Genomic DNA, 20,192 nt, shown 5'->3' with positions numbered 1-20,192 from the left:
ATTATAGGTCTGCAAATAGATGAAACATACAAAACTCTATGTGCCTGCTGGAGATGACTCAGGTATTAATCTGTTAGTTGCCATTTTCGGTCTTTTTGTACACAGAACTCCACTCCAATTTCTCTGTTTGAGATGTGACGCATGGGAACAGTACAACAACAAGCATTTAACAAACTAACAAAGGAGTACCAATAGGATTTCCATTAAAGCAACAACCAGACACTTGAGAGTACTGGTTGTGAATTTTCTAAATTTATATTCAACATCAATGTCTTCATGGCTGAATTTCGATAGAGAGAGAACGTCGCACCAATCACATCAGTTTTGGATCAGCTCTCTTTAGTTTATCGTGCAACTGAGCAAAAATCTAACGTAATAGAAATATATTTCATAAAAGTTGAACTCCTTCTAAGAGAGTTATTTTAAAAGCTAACAAAGAAACTACTTTCCTCCGTCCTGTTTCTAAAAGTGTTCTTTCTCACAAGTCAGCTTCAAAGCCAGTGGTAATTTTGCCAATGGTCAGGATTAGCAGTTAATTAGCCTCATTTTAAGGATGAGACTTTGGAGGGCTGAATGAGCAGGGAGCTCACTCTGTTGTCCAGCTGAATTGTGGGAGGATTATCAGGCTGCGTTGTAATCCTCTTATTGTAAAGCAAGGCCACTCTCCGGCCTCCTCCTCCTCCTTTTTTCCCCTCTGTGGTTTTTTCTCCTCACTCTGCTTCCCTGCTCAAATTCTCTGCGTTCTGTTGCGTCTTTCCTATGTTATTCTGTTAGTGATTAAATAGAGCTATAGAGGTAGGAAGGGATCTGATCACTACGGTACAGTTAAGCTCTGGTGACTTCTGTTACAGTAAAACAGAATTTGATTTGAAGTATCAAGTTATTGAAATAGTAAACTAGAAATAGATATTAAATGTTCTTAACTGACTGTTTTGTTTTTTTAATGAAACATCAGACAAAGAATTACTCTGCCAGGCCCCCCTGATTTAGTTATGAAAAATGCACAAATGACATGTGACCTGTGCTTACCAGACAAGAATTAAGGCCTGTAAAATAAACACCTATTCTTGTAGTCTCACAAGAGGATATCACAATAATGAGAGGAAAGACATTTTTCAGATATAAATCTAATTTGTAGTTGAGAGAATACTTATTTTATTTGTTATAACAATGGCTGACTTTTGCTTAGTTTCTAGGCTACATTTACTCCCTCACAGACTTGTGTTTGAGAGAGAGAGAGAGAGAGAGAGAGAGAGAGAAAGTGATGAAGACTAAAGGGACGGATTTGAAGCCAGGCTGGCAGTGGCTTGTTATGGGGCCTTACCTCAAGGCTAGCTTGTTCATGCAAAAAGCCCCCGAGCGTCCAGACAAAATGATGTTCTTGTTAAGAGTTTTGTTGTTTTGCGGTTCTTCCAAAAAGGAAACAAGCCTCAGGGCAGAAGGAGGCAGTTGGTTTAACTCCTGCCTACCTGTACCTTTGCGTGACACCTTCCTCTCTGTCCTGCTGCGGCTTGCACGTGTGATGTAAATGCTCACATTGTTGTTACTGTCACTGCAAGCCCTATCTTTCTACATTAAGTTCACATCTGAAAGTGACCATCTATACTTTAATGTTGCATTTAATTTCTTTATTAATGTTGAGTTTAAAAAGCTATCCTCAAAAACACAGAGTGTTGATGTCAATGTTATAGGCGCAAAGTAACATGAGTCTACTATTCATCATAAAACTTAATTAGTATTGTGAGAGTAAACATATTTCTTTAGAACTGAAAAAGGGACTCTAATACATGTTTTTGGCTCTCCACTTTCCACATGTTTTTTTTTTTTTTTTTACCAGAACAGAAGATTGTCCTGTGGTTATATCCCTCTGTTTATCTCACTTATCACTCAGCATTTAGCACAAGATTGACAAGAGGCTGTATTTATAGTCTGTAGATGATGGGCCTCTGTTGCTCTGACTCTCTTTATACTCTGATTGATTACTGGAATGCTCCTCTTGGCAAAGACCTCTGTGTTTACAATTACACTTAGACCTCCCAGTTACTTCAGGTTTAATTTGCAGTCACAAGAGGCCAGGGACATTCAATAAAAATATGAATTGCTTTTACTAGTCCTTCGTGTAACTATGCTTGGACATAGGCAACACACCATTGTATACTTGTTTACAAGGCTTACAGAGAACACATGCATCAAGTCATGCGGTCAGTGCTGCTTCCAAATTAAACAAGTATTTGTTGTAGAATACATTTAGCCATGTTAAGAGGATGTTGTAGGTAAAGTAATGCTTATGAAATGCACAACAGCTTGAATCTGACAGAAAAAGCAGCTGTTCTCTCTCACTCACCACCCTCCTCCCCATCTGTCTATCCGTCTGCAGGTGACCCAAAAAGCTGGCAGAACAAGTCTATCCCCGGAGACCCCAACTACTTGGTGGGAGCCAACTGTGTCTCTGTGCTCATTGACCACTTTTAAGACGGACCGGCAGGTGTTACTGAATGTGGAGTCATGTTGGGTTGTAAAAGTGAAGACGATGGATACACACGCGCACACACGCACACACACACACACACACACACACACACACACACACAGACAGACGCACTCCAATTATACGTACACACGACATAATGGAGCATGAAGACCCGGTCAGTGCTGTTTACTGCAACCACAGATGAAGGCAAGACACTGATGAAGGTTACAAGCTGTTCTTTGAACTCTTTCCCCATTTTTGAAGTTTTTTGATGTGAAATGAAACCAATAATGCATGCAACGCCCCATGCCACTGAGGATTGACACTATATATTGTAAGGCAATGTTCGATGTCATTTTTACATGAATATAGATGGATGGCCTTTGAGGCAGCATACAGGCTTCAAAGATCTGTGTGGGTATATTTATGCTATATATGCATACAGTATATATAGTAGAATAGAGAAGATTTACTAAAAAAAAAAAAAAAGTACTTATGAACTCAACTACAAGTCAACATCTTGTTATTTTTCAGTAACTTTAAAAGAACATGTTTTTTCCAACTTTAAATGAAGGTTTAAGACAGTCGTCAGGTAATAATGATGTTTTCGAGAATCTTTTAAAGGAGTTGGCAAAAGCTGGAAATGAACCCAAGCAGCACACTTTTAGAGACGTTCTTCCTTCATTCATAACTTTTTATTCTTTCTTTCTCCTAAAGTAATATCATGTAGCTTCATTTCTTACTGAGTCTCTCCTTCCAGCCTGAGGGAGATCTATGCATGTTCTTTACTCAGGTCCTCAGTTTCTTCCTCACATATCTCTCGCTTTTTCTCTCTTCTTCCTCTCTCTTTCTCTCCTCTTCCTCTCTCTCTCTCTCTCTCTCTCAGTGCACTCTTGCACTCACACAAATAAGCAGTGATGCCTTATCTGCAGATTATTCACTTTTCATTACAATGAAAAAAATAAGTTATGATAAATTATGGTATATGTCATTTGTTTTGCCATTTCTTTGAGAACCCACTGTATAAATGAACGGGTTTAGCACACAGTAACAGTTGATAAAGGATAACAAAGGTATGCTCTTCTTTTATCTGCTATGCATTACTTAAAAAAAAAAAACAAGAGAAAAGAAGCAGCTGTAAATAAAGCTAGCATATTGCCTTGTTTCTTTTGTTTGTAAATGAACTTTTTTGTATGTCTTTTTTTTTGTATAAAACTTAGAGAAAAACTTGTTTTAAAAAGTGGAAGAAAGTGACGGTGGTTATCTTTGTATTCTGGATATACCCTCGAGCCTTTGAACTTGTAACCTGACATTAATACATCACACCTTTTCTACCGATAAATTCGCCCCATGATGAGGTCACAAAGAAAGTCTTTTTATGGCTCTTTAAGGATGAGGAATGTGCACGGGCTACAACACATTTAAAACATGTTCTTTTGACAGGGTGTGCTCTCAAAGTGTCCCCCTCACTGATTTGTGATACTGGATGCTGTATTGTGTGCCCTTAAATGTATTTTTGTACTAATAGACAATATATGATGTATGGCACACCAGTACCATTTTATTTTTAGATATAACACGGCTTTAATTGGATATTAGCTCTTCACGTGTGGCTGACTTTTTTTTTTTTTCTCTTCTGCAACACAATTTTAAGTATACCAACCTATTAATAAATAAAATCATTTTTAAAGTAAAGTCTGTAAGAAAGTCTGTTATTTTCCACTAGAACTGAATGGTTCTCTCATCATTCATATGGAGCTGTGGTTATTATTTGCTGATAATTTCTTTAGGATATATATGAACCAAATTCATTAATTGCTCCTTTAAGAAATAGCATGAATTGACAAATGAGATGACATTTTGTGGTTTTGTGTCAATTACACTAAAAGTGTGACTCTATTTTCACACAAGACAAAGAACAAAACAACTTCTCTCGTTCAAGCACTTTATGTTTTTACATTTTGGTTTGAAAAAGGACTTGCATGTACTGGTAAAAAAAAAAAAAAAAAGCAAAAATGTCTTAATTTTCCTAAACTATCTACTGCTTTTAAGTTATACATTTCAAACTGGTTTATTTGTCACATGCCAAAATATGAAATACAATTACGGTGAGAGATTTTAGCATATTTAAAAAAATATATATATTTACAGTATATTTAACTGTGGGCTGAATGTCATGGCCTAGGTATCACAGCTAGGTGGGGCAGGTGAGCTGTGAATGATTCTGCAAAAAAAGGTCTTAGCTATAAAAGTCCTTTAGCTGAGAATTTGATTAGACTCAAACTGATATTTCAAAACATCCCAGTGTTTGTTTGTTTGTTTGTTTAAGTAAGTTAAATAATCGTTAAATCGTTAAATAAATCGTAGTTGTTCACATTTACTTTATCACCAGCAACCTCAAGTTTTGTGGTTGCATTTAGGAGCCTAAAGTATTCCTTTGAATTGTAACCTATGTTTCATAAATATTCTTGGTCACAACCTTTTACAAAAGAAATGAACAAAAGAAAAATATGTCAATTAAGGAGGCTAGCAGAATGTAGGATACGTGATCTCGACTTAAAAGTCCCAGCATAAGTTGGAAGTCCACAGATGATTAAATAGAAAAATAAAAGAAAGGAAATCTTGTGTAGTTTATTTCTGTGACTAAGGTTTCTTGGTCTTGTGAAATATTAAATACTTTCACCTCGTTGAACCTCTAAATGAAACTCTGAAGCATACAAATCCCTATTTGAATAAACTGCTCACACCTTGTGTCAGGGGGGTAAACCAAGCTAGACAGTCCCTGAACTGTTTGACCAGACAGTCCGACCTGCGACAGGCCCTCATCTAATGATCATAATTATTTAACGACAATATTTGCATATTATATCAGCTGACTCGAGGAGGAGGGAGGAGAGGGGGGGGCAATCCTCTTGTGATTATGTGGTAGAACATTATTGTTAATATATTTTAGTGAATAAATGTGTATTGAAAGGCACTGTAATATATTCACACTAACTGTATCTACAAGTGTTGTTGTATGTGTAGGACCAACATCCATTACTCAAATGGGTCAAAGGTCAACAAAAAGTGCCGAAAATAATAAGTAAACAATTTGTTTTAGTAATCTCATGATTACTACTTTTGCTGTTGATTAAAAACAACATGAGAGACGGCTAATTCCAGCAATGACATGCTTGCTGCTAACATGTTGGAGTTAAAAAATGTGATGCCAAAAAATGAGGATTGTTCAGAAGACAAGGAGGACTGCAAGGTAGAGCACTGCCAGGTTTGACCTACAATAATAATGTAAGTTATGTTATTGTCTTTATGTGAGTGTGAGTTATTTCTGTCATGTGCTCTGTGGTTTCCAAAGTAACTTGCTCTCATGTCATTTTTATTCATAGTCAAGTATTTTGTAAATCTGGATTTGAATAGTCCACAGTTGTTGTTATATTTAGCCTTTGTTTTGTAAAGTAAGTAGGCTAACCTGCCTTTTTAAAAGTATTCACTCAGGATAATTGGATCTCGATTCTGTGTTGAATAAAAACCATTAGCCCTGACAACAAACAACCAAGCTCCTCCATAAATCCCCCAAACACAATTTTCTGTCACCGCTGTTGTTTAGCATACGAATTTAAAGAATTTGGTCAACTTTAATAAAATAATAACAAAGCGATATGACGGTATTATGCTCGTGTTACCCCTAATGGCCAGAGGGTGGGGCTATTGCTTCTATTCTGAAACTGTGTTGAAATATCATACACTATCTGCAACGTACCTGTCCACGTTGAATTCTATTAAATTCAAAAGACTTTTTGTAATTTTAAGTTCAGTTATACCGTATTGGGAAGATCAGGCAAAATAATTCTTCATCATTCTGCTGGTTCCAGGTGATATGAAATACTTTTTTTTGTCATTTTTTAAGCACAATCCGCTCAAAGTGTATCTTATTGATGTCTTTCATTGTTTGTACTTTTTACCCCATTTTTTCTGTCTCCTTTTACGTTTTCTTTTCTTCTCTCTTTCCTTTCTTCTCTCTGTTTTTTATTTGCATGTCCAAAATAAACTCAAGTAGATACATTTATACCCTTTCTCACTACACCCTCGCTCTTTATCATAAACAATGTTTGACGACTCAGGTGTGATTTCCTGAGGCTCAAGTCACCTGCACCTTGCCTAACTGAATTTAAACCAGACATTTTCCCAAGCCGTTTTCCTGTATTCTGCTTCAAACTGGGAATAAAATGAAAAGACTGAACCTGTGGGCTTCTTCATGCAACACGGAGCATGTCTTTCAACGTGCGCTCCCTCTCCTAAAAATACACCTCATTAAGTCCTTCACCATGTTTTCACTATAGGCCTACATCATGCGCTACATCACCAGCAGCGGTGACAAATGACGCGTAGGTTTGCAGCCCACCTCCCCCCCTCCCCTCCCCTCCTCCCCACCTCCCCACCTCCCCTCTCGTAGTAAAACACGCTCCGTCCGCGCAGCGCGTCGCCATGCAAGCGCGCAGTGGCACATCTCCAACAGGCCTACTCAGTGTGCATCTCCTGTCCTGGCTGTTAGATCTGCTGTCGTCTGTGAAAGCACGGCTGCTCTGCCTCACACAGGAGTAACGCGGCTCGTTCACAATTGCGGGATTCAAGGCATTGACAAACGGAAATCTTGATTTCAACCTTTTACACCTTTTCTGTTTTCTTCCAAGGAGTGCAGACTCACCTTTTTCCTTTTTTTCTTTTTCTGCACCTTTCCTCATCTCCCGCTTTTGAGTTGTTGGAGAGCCCGCAGAGGCGAGCAGGACAGCATGGCAATGGTGCAAGGCTGGCTGACGGCAGGATGATGTGTTGTATTTCTTATTGCCTTTTTGCGCTTTGACTTTGGAGGAATGGGCTCTTTGCCGGAGCTTTCACTCCAGCGGTTTATTTCGTATATCTGGACTTATCATAGCGCTTCTTTCTGTGTGTGTGCTTATTAGCATTTTGTGCCTTCTGGTCCAGCAGAGTCTTCTCTCACCTTCCTCCTCTCATCCTCCTCCTCCGCAGCGCGTGTCTAATTGGAGCGACCGCGAGCGTCTTAATTGAAGGCAATTACCCAGGTCGGAAAAAACGATCTCTAGTTCGGCTTTTTAACAGTTTACTGCAGAGCGAAACACACAGACTCTGCTCTTTGTGGATGTTTCCGTCTCGTTTTCGTGCTGCTGTGTTTGTCGGTTGTACCCTTCAGTGACAATGCCGGTGCACGCGCTGCCCCGCGGTGGTGGCGTTGGCAGCAGCATCGGCGGTCCGGGGTCCCTGAGCCCGGCCTCGCTGTCCCGCAGTCTGTCCCGGCTTAGGGAGTACCGGACCCGGACGGGGATCATGCTGGCACTGGGAGTCTCTCAGATGGTCCTGGGGAGTCTCATTCTGGCGGTCAGCTTCGCGGCTCTGGCTCTCACTACATCTCCCAGAGTCCGTCACTCCTGTCCCTTTTGGGCTGGCTTCTCTGTGAGTATTGCTTCATGATGATCTGTTAAAACAGCATGGTAATACAGTGTGATTATGTATCTATGTATTTGTTATTTGGCATTTATTAACAGGAATGTGTGTGACTACATTTGTATCATGGAACGATTGGATGTTTATTGTGACTGCTGACTCCAAGGAATATTACAATTCGTTTTGGTGGATTTCAAAGAAGTCCAGTTTATTAATCTCAGGTTCAGAGCTGAGCTATATTCCGAGAGAATAAATGATTTTCTCGTTTAAGGGGAGAGCCAATCGAAGGGAGTGGGAGGATAAAAACGCACACACACTTCACTACAGTAATATCAGCTACACTGCAGTTCTTCCTATATGTACTGCGGGATATGTTTGGAACGATCATCTTTATGATGTTGTGTTTTTATACATGTGACATTTTCATGGTGGTTTCTGTAAATATTCATGAAAGCACACATCCCTGATTTCCTGCCAGAGACCCAAAAGTCCATTAATTATAGAGGCAGCGGGGCAGGGGTGAGGGGAGGTCTGTGGCACGGGGGCCATCTGTGTGTTTGTGTGCAAGAGAGATATAGAGAGAGAGTCGTGTGTTACTGCCTGTATGAGTGAGCGTATATAGTTACAGAGGAAATAGTAAGTAACCACAGGGGTCAGAGAGGTCAAGGGTCAGTGCACATTCTTTATCAACGCTTCAAGCTGAATCCACGTCATCGGGCCTGTGCTCCTTGCTACCTTCTTTTAATCTCCATGCACCAGGACCTGATGCAGCTATCGATGGGGCCCAAAAACACAGATTAAAACAGCAGTCGAACGTTTTTCAGACAAGAATAAAACTTTTTACTAAGGTCATATAAAAACAAAGTAAAATCTGCAACAAAGAAGGTGACTCACTTAAACCAGATTACATTGTTCTTCCCTATTATAATTATCAACCAGGAGAAGCTCATCAGAGATCATCTTCAAGGTTCAGGGTTTCTTTATTAATACGTAAAAAGGTACTTTTGTTGTGTAGATGAGAGATTCAAACAATGTCCGGTATTTCCAGTAATGTCACCTGGCTGCTCTTTATAGCTCACATACCTTTACTGAATATGACTGTGACTGTGCACAATATGTTTGTCCAAAACCAGAAACTGGAAAAATAAGAAACGCATGCATAATAGAGAAAAAAAGGTTTCACCTCAGTGAAGAAGGGCAGTCATGCAATGTCCCCCATTTAAGTACCGGTAACATTTAAACACCGGAGCAGTCCTCCTGAAATTATCTAGATATTTTCAGGAGTGTATATGTGAAAATGGCCTTGGACTCACTGAGGTGCTGGAAAAATGTCTTTCAGTAGTGCCATATCTCAGATAATGTTCTGGCGTCCAGCTCTCTATCCAGAGATGCTGACTAATCAACTATTTTGCCATCAAGCAATTATAAAGCGGAGGTAACAGTTTGTGAAGTCAAGCAGAAATACTACAAGAACATTTAAATAAGTTCAGAATCTTCAGAGTTAACATTAAGTCTGTAGTGTAAAACGTGGGATTTAATAGAGATGTATCTGTATCACCTGGAGTCAATGCCAGTAGCAAAAAAACAGCATCCTCTGGATATTTGAACTCAACGGCCTTGGAGTGGATTTGCTTGAAAATGTAGTCTTTTTTTCAGGATTTTAGTTAAGGTAATTAGACAAATCATCAGAGTCTATATAGGGTGGCTTGGGATGCTTTTTGGCAGCTCTGCGGTTTAGTCTTATAAGGAAAGTGTGCTTTCATAGAAAAGCTAGCCTTGTGCATCTTCAATATGCTGTTAAATAATCTGCTCTTACTGTTAGAAAATGATTTTTTTCTCTCTGGATCTTAATGTGCAGCTGTGTGTAACCAGTTAATAATCACCATGGTAGTGTAGAGAATGCAGTGTTACCCCTACCATAGGGGGGCGGCCCGCCCCATGAAGGTCAAGTTAACAATAAAAAAATATATATATTTATTTTTGGGCTTTTTGTGCCTTTATTGTAGAGATAGGATAGTGGATACAGTCGGAAATCAGGGAAAGAAGTCATTTAAGGATACCTTTCTGATAGAACAGGACATCTGTCATTAAAAGTAACACATGAACACCAAGATTCCTTCAAGTGTTTGTGTCGGTGTCCGTCTGCCCCCACCCCCCCAAAGCTGTAAACCTAGGCGAAACACTGGAATGTGTAGCATTTTAAGAGAATTGGTATCCCAAATATCTTTTTTCCATTTAACCTTGATCCAACAGGGATCCCATTGAGATACAAAAATCAATTTAAAGGGATTCCGGCCAAGACAGCAGCACAAAAAGGTTCCTCCAAAGAACAAACAACAGACCAACAAGCAGAAATTACATCGAGCCATAAACTTAATAGTGTTCAGCAGGAAAACATGTGCAATTGTGCATGTGTTCAAGTAGAACCTCTGATTTCCAGAGAGAGAGGTGTCCTTGAAGTACCAGCTTTTTGACACTGTACGTTTTAAAGCATTTAAATGTAGCTAGAGTAGCATTGAACCTTGAAGATGTGTTGAGCTTTCCGCATATTTATGAACTGTGCTAATCAGTGTTAATCTCGTCAACGAAATAAATGACGAAAATATTCGTTGACGAAGGTCTTTTAAATTAGTCAACTATGACGATGTAGAGACAAAACTCTGCTTTTTGACGATTTGATAAATAATATTACTTCATCATCTAACTGACGAAAATGTGACCAAACGAAAACTACATTACAAGTGATGGTGTCTGTGATGGCCGCTGTGGGTTGTCGTTAAGAATCTCTGTGTGATGAGAGGTATTGTGAAATTGCATCACAGTCACAGTGAGAGGAGGTGTAATCCTTCCTTCCTACGCAGAGCAATCATTGGTGAGCCCAGCCTGGTTGTCTGTCTTTCTCCTCCTCCAAAACACACACACATAGGTTTAGAAACACCTGAATTAAACTGTCAGTCTCATCTTGATTTTCCATACTCTTAACAAAAACATATTTAACAGTTTCATAGAAACAGAAAGAAAACTCAAACCTGGATATTTTAAGTGACCGGCTTTGTGCTGATCACTCACTTGGTACAGAGCCCACACAGTCTCTCTCCACTACTTCAGTGTGGTGTTGTTCAGCTAACAAAGCAAATAAAGTTTAATTCTGTGGAAAATACAATGGTTAGCTAGCTCATTAGCCAGCTAATTAAAAACTTTTAACTTTAACTTTTAAAAAAACCTACATGTGCTATCAGAACCTTTATTTATACCTTGCTCTTTTTCAAACCTACCCCTGGGTTTTGGAATTTTAAACAATCATTCCAAAACTCAGGCGTAGCACACGAGCAGGCCACCACATCGCTAATCTACAGAAATGTTAATTTTTTTTTTAACAAAGATGACGCAGTGCTCTTTCGACAAGCCAGGTAGACCACAATTTTGCACACTGTGTGAGGCCCGGCCTACAGTCACTCTAACTCTGGTCTGCTCAGCCAGGTTACCATCAGGTTTGGCAGTGAATCAAGCCGCACTGCTGGCTTTATGGATGATAGATGAGGCATCGTGCCCGTGTCAGCCACAGGGCTGCAGCAGCTGTCAGCAGCTGACATGCAGAACAAATTACTGTTCACCTCTCATCTCCACAAATTAAACTCGGAACCAATTCAAGTGTCCAAACACAAACACAGACCGCCTCTCCCTCCCATTCTCATCTCTCATAACAGCAAATAAAAACAAAATATGTAAATCCATCAGAGGGAGTTATTGCAGGCATCATTTACACATTCACATTAGTTTCTGATATCTGTATCGATGTGATATTTCCTCTCCTCCTGCTGCTCCAGAAATGGATTTTCTCTCTTTTTTTTTAAATCCCCCCGCTCTCCTGGTCGTGTGGAAGAAGATGACTGTGGATTTTGTGTGCAGCCGCTCTAAAAGTAACACTCCAACATCCCCAATCTTCAGACTGTGCCACAACAAAGACAACTTAGAACCGTATTCTTGGTGTTTGTTGTGAGGCAGCTCTCTCTCCGCCGGATTTCCAGCACAAACTGCCAGCAAATTCTGCAGCGAGTGTGCTTACGTGTGTTTGAACAGAGGGCTCCAAAGTGTTTTGTTGGAGGTTTTTGTATTGCGGAGGCTTTTTAAGTCTCTGTTTGTTTGTGTGAGTGTGGAAGAAGAGTAAAAGTCAAATTATTTACGCAGAAAATGGAAATGCATTTCATTTGGTCGTTGAAAATAATTGCATGTTTGCATTTCTTTCATAGCATTGTTTTTAGTAGACGCAGACAAAGAGGCGGAAAGGTTTAATTAAATTGTTTATTGCTTCGTACTGCTGTTTCTGCTTTTCTCCAGCGAGGAAATGTGAGCCATTATTAATTAAAGGCCTTATTAGGCTTAAGTTGTATCCTGGCAACAGGTCTCGCGACACAAACATGTATACATGTAAACTCTGTGTTTAAAGTGCAGTGTGCAGTGCTCAGCAGACTTTCATCTGTTGAATATGAACGAAGCGAATAAAAATATGCTTCTTGTCAGGACAATTAAAGGCGGTTTTCTCTGCCTTGAAATCTCTGTCGAGCCAGGTGGATGTTTTGTGGTTCACAAAAAGATACTCTAACTTTGCTTAATGTTTCTTATTGCTGTTCTAATGATGGATTACCGTTGAGTAAGGTCTTTTACCTGCTCTTTTGATGTGTCTTGAGATAACATTTGTTATGAATTGGCGCTATACAAATACATTTACAAGTACTTTTTTACATGATTAGCCAATATTTTGTGCATTGCTCGGCTAAGATACAAAATGACTGATGTCAAACTGATTTATATCCCTTTGCTGCCACGTAGGCTTTAACTTTTGAGTTCCTGCTCAGTCAGAGGAAACGTGTTCTAAAACATTGAGTCAGCAGGTTTTCATGAAGAGAGCGGTAAAGAAATAATTAGTTTCTTACGGACACTGCTTTTTTTTGCGTCTGTAATAATTCCATTACCATTGGCACCATCATCAAAACAAGTACACGTTTTATTATACTGCACGTGTGTAAATGTCAGAACAGTTATAAGTCAGTGCATTACAAAAAATCAGAATCAATAAGGGGCTCAGGTTCTGGACTTGGTGAAATATTCACTAGGCTGCAGGGAACCAGTTCACCCAAAATGTTGAACTCAAGAACATCGTGCCATACAGGCAGTTGGGTAATCATGCCCAGGTTTTAAGTTTTGATTTTTTCTTTAAGCATTCAGAAGCAGGGCCTAGTGCTGGTTCGAAGGCCCTGATGAGAAACTTTCAGCAGTATTTACTTCAGTGTAATTTCTAATATCACATCCTTGGCAAATAAAACAAAAACTAGCCTCAAAGCTGCACTCCAGAGGAGATATTGGTTTTGGTGCTCAGAGGAAATCGTCCTTTTACAAGACATCCAGTGAGAGGAAAGCGTTAAAGCTTTGACAGCATGAGAGATGATGAACATTGACCTTTGCTGCTTGTGTTTGGATTTGATTTTAATATTTGTATCATTGCATGCAGTGTTTCCCCTAGGTTTACAGCGTTGGGGGGGGGGACACGCCGACATGCGTTACTTTTAATGACAGCTGTCCTTTTCTATCGGAAAGGTATCCTTAAATGACTTGTTTCCCTGTTTTCCGACTCTATCCACTATCCTATCCCAACAATAAAGGCACAAAAAGCCCAAAAATAAATCTTATATTTGGGTCAAAATCAAAATACGTTGAATAAGTCAAATACTTACGTTTATGCCGTCTAGTATGTTAAAGTAAATCAGCGTGTTATCGTATCACATTACTATGTATGGGTTAAAAATGAGACTGTAGAAAACGTCCTGCAACGAGGATGCATATGGAGGAGATTTTGTAATGCGAAACACGAAAGATAGTGAAGATATGAAGAAGAGGACTGCCAACAAGCACAATAGTGCTGTCAGATAAAGTGGGCTACATTTTAAATCAGCTTTTTGCATCAGGCAGACATTTGCTGCAGCTGGCAGCGTTATGTTGTTGTATTTCTATCTAGGGCTACAGAAACTATTAAATAAATTGATAAAAATCCATTATTAAGGGTTGGCAACAAATTTGTGTTTGAATTTGTTGTGTTGCGCATTTTTCTCAATTCACTCACTGTGATGCGAAGCTGCAAATGTCACACGCAGACAGTTGAATAAGTTGTATAAGTGGTATGTATATATGGTAGGATAATATTAATAACCTTTGATGGCTAAGGCTTCCCTTTATAAAGACGTATAAAAAAGGGGAAGTAGTAAAAAGTACTCTTACCGCACTGTTAAAGTACTCCGCTAAAAGTAAAAGTCCTTAATTCAGTATGTATACGTGCATAGATTAATTGTGCTTTTTTCAAATGTTTAAAATTTTCATTTCAATTATATACCCAGGATGATTTTTTTTATAGAAATATTTTACTTGATATTGATTTTGCATGAAAAGTCAGGTTGCTTTAAACAATCCAGCCCATATGGCTCCCCGACCTATAATTGTATTGTATTGTGAGTATGTTTGTGCAGTCACAGTATTGTATGATCTGATGACCGTCCAGTTGCAAACTGTGTGACAGAGGCATTACTCTGTGACCGAAGACATAACTCTCCACTGGGCTATTTGTTGTTTTGATGCAGCCATTTATTCCCAGCTGTCATTAGAGGGCATGGCTCCTCAGCTGCTTCACTCATCTCCTCAGTTGAGATTAAATGGACAGAGTGGTCAGCATGTCTCGGCCGGACCGGCCTGTCTTACATCTCCTATTGATTAGCTAATTAAATTGATTCCATCAACCGTGAGGCTGGTGTAGGTTTAAAATTTGAATCCATGTTTTTTTCTGACATCTCTGCTGTGACCTCACTTTTAAAGTAGGCCTGCAGTGCGATGATGTCATGTGGTTTTCCTCGCTCGGTGTGTCTCGCAGTGTCACTAAACAGCTGTAACTCACTTTCATGCCTCACCTTTAATAATATGTAAGTAGACACTCAGCCTGCTGCTCTTCATTACTGTAAGGACCCTCCAGTGCATCCTGCCCCCACTCCAGTGATACCATTGAGCTCCATAATGGTGGAGGAAACAGTTTGTCCTTGCTAACAAATACAGACACGCACGCACGCACGCACGCACGCACGCACACACACACACACACACACACACACACACACAGGAAGGCTATAATATTTCAAGTTGTCATCTACACTTAAATCCCTGTCTCTGCCTCTGCCCCATCTTCTTCCTTCATCCACTTCTTCACTGGTATTGCAGTTTTCTTTTCATGATCCATGTTTAACATCATACAGCATGATCTGAGCTTCTTCTGTGTGTGTCATGCTAAGGGAGTCCCTTATGCTTTGCGTTTGTGTTTCTGTAAAAGATCTGATTGTTAATTGTGTCACGTTTTGTTCTTTTAGGACTTTAGAGAAAGGAAACATGACTTTAAATCAAACTCAGAACATTATGCAATATTGGGTGCAAAATGGCTACAGTGACTCTATCTTTAAGTGACCAAAAGAATTTGAGCTATATAAAACTATCTCCTCACTGTCATCATCATCGTGCTGCAGGGTAGTGTCCAATCAAATTGCTGCAGCTACACATTTCTCTGAGATAACTTTGTAATGCAAAAAAATCAGGGATATGCCAAACCATCAATACAGCAAAGTGTTCCTATATTTGTTTTCACGATTCTGTATCAATACATTGACAATGACATTCGGAATAGGAGCCAAAAGTCAGACTGGAACCTGGGCCGCCCGCGTGAAGGACTAAAGCCTCCGTACATGGGGTGGGACCTACCCGTTAAGCCATCGGCGCCCCCTACATGTAAATGTATGATTGTTTCACAGTGTTTAAACTCTACTGAACTAATAATCATGTCTTAAGCTCTGCTCAGACATGCAACAAAAATCATTATGTTTGTATGCAGCTGCTCTTCATCTGCCAGCAGTGTGTCTCTGTGTTCTGTCAAATCCATAGCCACACAGTCACAACACAGACACTGTTCAAATTCACGGGTCGGCACATACCAATGTGCCCATGTAGTGGTGCAACAGATCACAAATCTCACATTTCCAATGGGATCCCGGATTTTAATCAGATAATTTTTTTGGATCAACCAAAAAAAAACAACAATCAATTATAACGTTTCTGAGTCGTGAACTTTGATCTGTTTTAACACTAGCCCAGGGCTTATATTTTTGTTGGCATGCTGCCGAAACCGGTTTTGAGGTTTTTTGATTTAGACTCATTTCATATTGAAGTTTAAAATGTTGGTGTTGTGATTATTATGTTCTAATACATATGAATGGAAATTCTGAATGAAATAGTTTTGACTCAATAACAGCAAGCTGTATTTCCTTCTCTAAATGTAATCTGAGTAAATTATGTTGTGCTGGGAAGCGATGATATTGTATCGAGACCCATATATTGTGATATGTATCGTACCCTGAGATCCTTATTATTCCAGGCAGATATAAATCTCTGTGTACTTTGTATTCAAAGACACTTTTATACACACACGCATCCTAATGCATCCACATCAAAAACAAAGAGTCTCCATTTTGTGCCTCATATTGATGTTTGAAGAGTAAAGCTGGTTGATATGTGCTGAAAGCTCCATGTTTTCTGTTTGCTATTTTCTGGACATTTTCAGACCTGAACTCGCCCTGCAAACCCATTGGGGAGGGCAGAGAGAAACAAGAGATGGACGGGGTCATGTGTTTTGGGGGAATTTTTGAATTTTGAATGCATGATGTATTTGTATGTGCATACATCATAGATCCCTTTCTCTCATAAATCCTCTATTTTTTTCTCCTCTGCCGGCTCTTGTTTGTAGTGCCGCTGTGTATTAGTGTGACCTGCGGCTCAGGACGTGTCTGACAGAATGCTTGATGCTGCACTTCTTTACAAACAGCCTCGACCCAGCCGCCAGGAGGTCTGCCTGCAGACTGTTGAATAGAAAAGGCCAAAAAGGTTGAACTGAGCTGAAAGGGGGAGAGAGGCAAAACAGAAGTCAGAAAAAAGACAGACACAAAGCGTCAAATATCTGTGGTCAGATTTAGATTTCAATAGTTTGTTTCTAAGAGGAGGGTGTCACATGTGCTGTGAATGTACAGCACCTGTGTTCACATTCAGTCTGCTCGTGTTCTGGTTTAATCCAACAGGAAAGAAAAGCTTTATGAATCAGACTTTTCTTTTCTTCAGACTGAAAGGAGAGTTTTTGTTGCAGGCAAAGTGACAGACATCTGCTTCTTTTTCCTTGACTTGGGTGAAGAAGCTTCTTAAAAAATGTGCTTTTCATAGGCATGCTGCAACAAGCCATCATCAGAATAAAGCTCTGACAGACAGACAAAGTTGTGTTGATGTGTTTGACTTGTACCCTCTACCTGCCATGGAGCTGTATCTTCTTCCTGCATTAACAAAGCTGGTGTGTCGACCCCACCCCCCCCCCCCCCCCTTGCCTTCCATAGCTGATCAATGAGAGAGCCTGCTGACTGCAGCCTCCCTTTGTTCTATGATTAGCAACTGTGTTGTGTTGGAGGGGGCTTTTATGTGTGTACACATATGGGAGGGCAGCTCGAGGGGCTGTCAGTATGTGCTTTCTATTTATTTGTCTATATGGAGCCAGAGGAGATGTATAGACTGGTCGTGTACGTCCCTCTTTTTTATCTGTGTGAAAGCAGATCACAGTGAAGACAGCAGAGAAAACAAGGTGTTTATATGTGTTTATAAATATGAGACAGATGCACCTCTGTAACAGAAAGCTGTTGAAGAAAGGGGAGCAAATAAAATCAACTTTTTTTTTTATCTTGCTCTGTTTGTCTCCCAGTCCTTGAGAAAGTAGCCCACCACAGTGCTGAAAGCTGAGGTTAATCAAGCGGTGAGAAAGATAAATCAAGAGCCTAAGGATAAATCTGAGAGGCGTTTTGAATAAACTCTGTTTGCTTTTTCAACATTAGCAGAGTTTCTTTTACTCAGGGCACAAAACAAACCTTTTGAAAGGGAGTTCTGAAGTCAGAGTGGATGATCTGGGTGCTGTTGCAAAAAGGAAAAAAAAAACTCAACAATATGTTTCTGTCTAGACAGCTGTGGTGTTTTTCTTAGTTAAAGCATTTCACAGAGACAACTTTTTTATCAGTGAAAGACTTTATTTTGCAAGACTTGACCTGTAAGTCTTGGTACAAAGTTGTAACTATAGCAGCGGAGGAATAGACCAATTGGCAAAGACAGTTTTAGATGTGAAGTTTGAATCAGACTGATAAGAGAGCGCTGATTAATGAGAATAGAAAAAACGTTCATTATGAGAGCCGTAGCTTTCTGAATGACAACAAATAAATTGTTGTTAAACTTTTCTTTTTAGAATGAAGAATGAAAATACAAAGTTACGAGTACCTCTAATCAAACATACAGCAGAGAGAATAGCTTAAACAAAAGTAGCCCACTGGCGTTAGCCCACTTCCATTAGCCCACTTGCGTTAGCCCAGTAGGATTAGTTGCGGTTAGCTCGCATGCAACAGAAGTTAATTGATCTTTTTGCAGATTTGTTGAGAAATGAAGAGAGAGTTAAATCAGCAGCATGTGAGTCTTTGGAAGGGAACTGCAGCACCGAGCGCCTTTTCAGATCGTTGTTCAGCGAGGTGCTGAATGTGGCTGAATGGTGAAAGGAGGTGCTGAATGAATCATGCAACCCATCCATATATTAGATTGGACGGGACCCGTAGCCCAGGTAACAACGAAATGAGATGCTTGTCAAGATGTTTTCACATATGCACTGCAAAATTCTAGAGAATTTCATGCATACTGCCTCTGACATTCTCCTGATCTCGTTATTCACACATGCACCTTACAGTGGGAGACTCTCCCTGTCCGACTTGACAGGGGACAAGGGGTCTCCTGAGGCAAGACATGACATAAATAAAATGATGCTGAAGTGACGGATGTTTGACACTCTTCTACCTCAGCCAAGCATAAAAAGTAATTGTAATTTAAAGCCAAGACTTTGGCGAACTGTATCTTTGAAATAGAGTGAGAAGATCAGAATATAGGAAAAATACTCAGCTCTCTCTGTGACAATGGGTAACAAGAATGAAATCTGTCCATTTGGATGAATGACACACAGGATAAATAACCAAGGTGAAAGGTCAAAGCTTTAACAGCTGGTAATGGTGAACTGAAGGTCACCAAATCGGCCTCTCAGTAGAAAACACACACACACTCACACACACAGTTATTCAACATCAAGCAGTGGTCAGATTTGTCACCTGTAATGTTGTCCCAATTGTCAATTGGAGTCCAGCAGCATAATCTAAAAGTCATTTTTCACTGATAATGGCCTGAAATGATACATTCCCTCGTCGTTTCCTGCTTTTCCTGTTGTCACATCAATACAGATGGGCCAGGCAGGCTAAAGGATGCACTACTGGAGGTTTTCCAAGGACTTTGTGCCCATGTTATGCTCCTCCATGTGTGCATAGGAGTTAGAGAGAGTCGAGAAAGAGTGAAGGAGAGAAAAAGTACAGGACTGATTGATCTGCGTGTCTAACTCAGCTGCCTTAGAGGAGCCTCAGTGGGAGTTTAATAAGAGCAAAAGCCTCCAGAAGAGATAAAGGGGGATTTTATTTTCACTGCACAGCTGAGGTTCATCTGTTAAAACATCATCCTGCTTATTTTCTCTGGCTGAGTCTCTCTGTGAGCACTCTCTTTGCAAACCCTGACGTTTTCTTTAATAATAATTCCATACAAATTGCTGATTTAAACGTGATTACATTACTGTCTTTAGAGATAAAGAAAATGTCTATCCATCACTTTAAGAGGGCATATTTTTGTATCTTGTCTTTGCTGTGGTGCCCTGAAATGACACTGCAGATTTTAGAGAAAAATCTTGTTTTCCCTCTCTGTTTCTTGCTAGAGGAAAAAGTACTAAACTCTCATTTATAGCAAACTGTCCTGGGGCTGGAGTGGATTGTGAGAGTTGCTGTTTTTTCTCTCTGTTTGAAATCAGAAGTAGGTTTTTATTTCAGTGTTTTGTCATTGTTAAGGTTTTTTAGTGAATGCTTTAAAAGAGAAAGACTTTAAGGTTATTTGCAGACATTAAAAGGTGTGGAGTATAAAGTAAGAGGAGCATAGCTACTGATCTGGATCCTCGGTTGCAGGGGATGAAGGGCAATGTGTTTTTGTTTGGTCTCTATGGGGGCTAACTGCCCCACTGGAAGTCAACGTCTCGCTCAGGACAATCTTTCAGCTCCCAACTCTTCCTCTCCAGCCCAGTGTT

At 39.8% G+C, this 20,192-nt stretch overlaps 2 protein-coding genes across 17 annotated transcripts in view; both read left to right on the top strand.

The window, feature by feature from the left end:
• The window catches only part of tjp1a (tight junction protein 1a), a 99,127-nt gene extending 94,962 nt beyond the window's left edge, over positions 1 to 4,165 (top strand). For all 15 annotated transcript variants that reach the window (XM_065952890.1, XM_065952887.1, XM_065952889.1 and 12 more), the window contains one exon: positions 2,378 to 4,165. In XM_065952890.1, coding sequence (XP_065808962.1) covers positions 2,378 to 2,472 — 95 coding nt within the window. In that variant the 3' untranslated portion in view covers positions 2,473 to 4,165. The remainder of the gene's footprint in view (positions 1 to 2,377) is intronic.
• Positions 4,166 to 6,949: 2,784 nt separating this feature from the next.
• fam189a1 (family with sequence similarity 189 member A1) overlaps positions 6,950 to 20,192 on the top strand; it is a 79,069-nt gene continuing 65,826 nt past the window's right edge. The window contains exon 1 of one of the 2 annotated variants that reach the window (XM_020632551.3): positions 6,950 to 7,939. In XM_020632551.3, coding sequence (XP_020488207.1) covers positions 7,685 to 7,939 — 255 coding nt within the window. In that variant the 5' untranslated portion in view covers positions 6,950 to 7,684. The remainder of the gene's footprint in view (positions 7,940 to 20,192) is intronic. The other variant, XM_020632552.3, reaches the window with a different exon arrangement.

This window comes from Labrus bergylta, chromosome 3 (genome assembly GCF_963930695.1).
Source record: "Labrus bergylta chromosome 3, fLabBer1.1, whole genome shotgun sequence".
In the NCBI taxonomy this organism is placed as follows: Eukaryota; Metazoa; Chordata; class Actinopteri; order Labriformes; family Labridae; genus Labrus; species Labrus bergylta.
The sequence above is the reverse complement of the archived record's forward strand: the minus strand, read 5'-3'. Positions and strand labels throughout refer to the sequence as shown.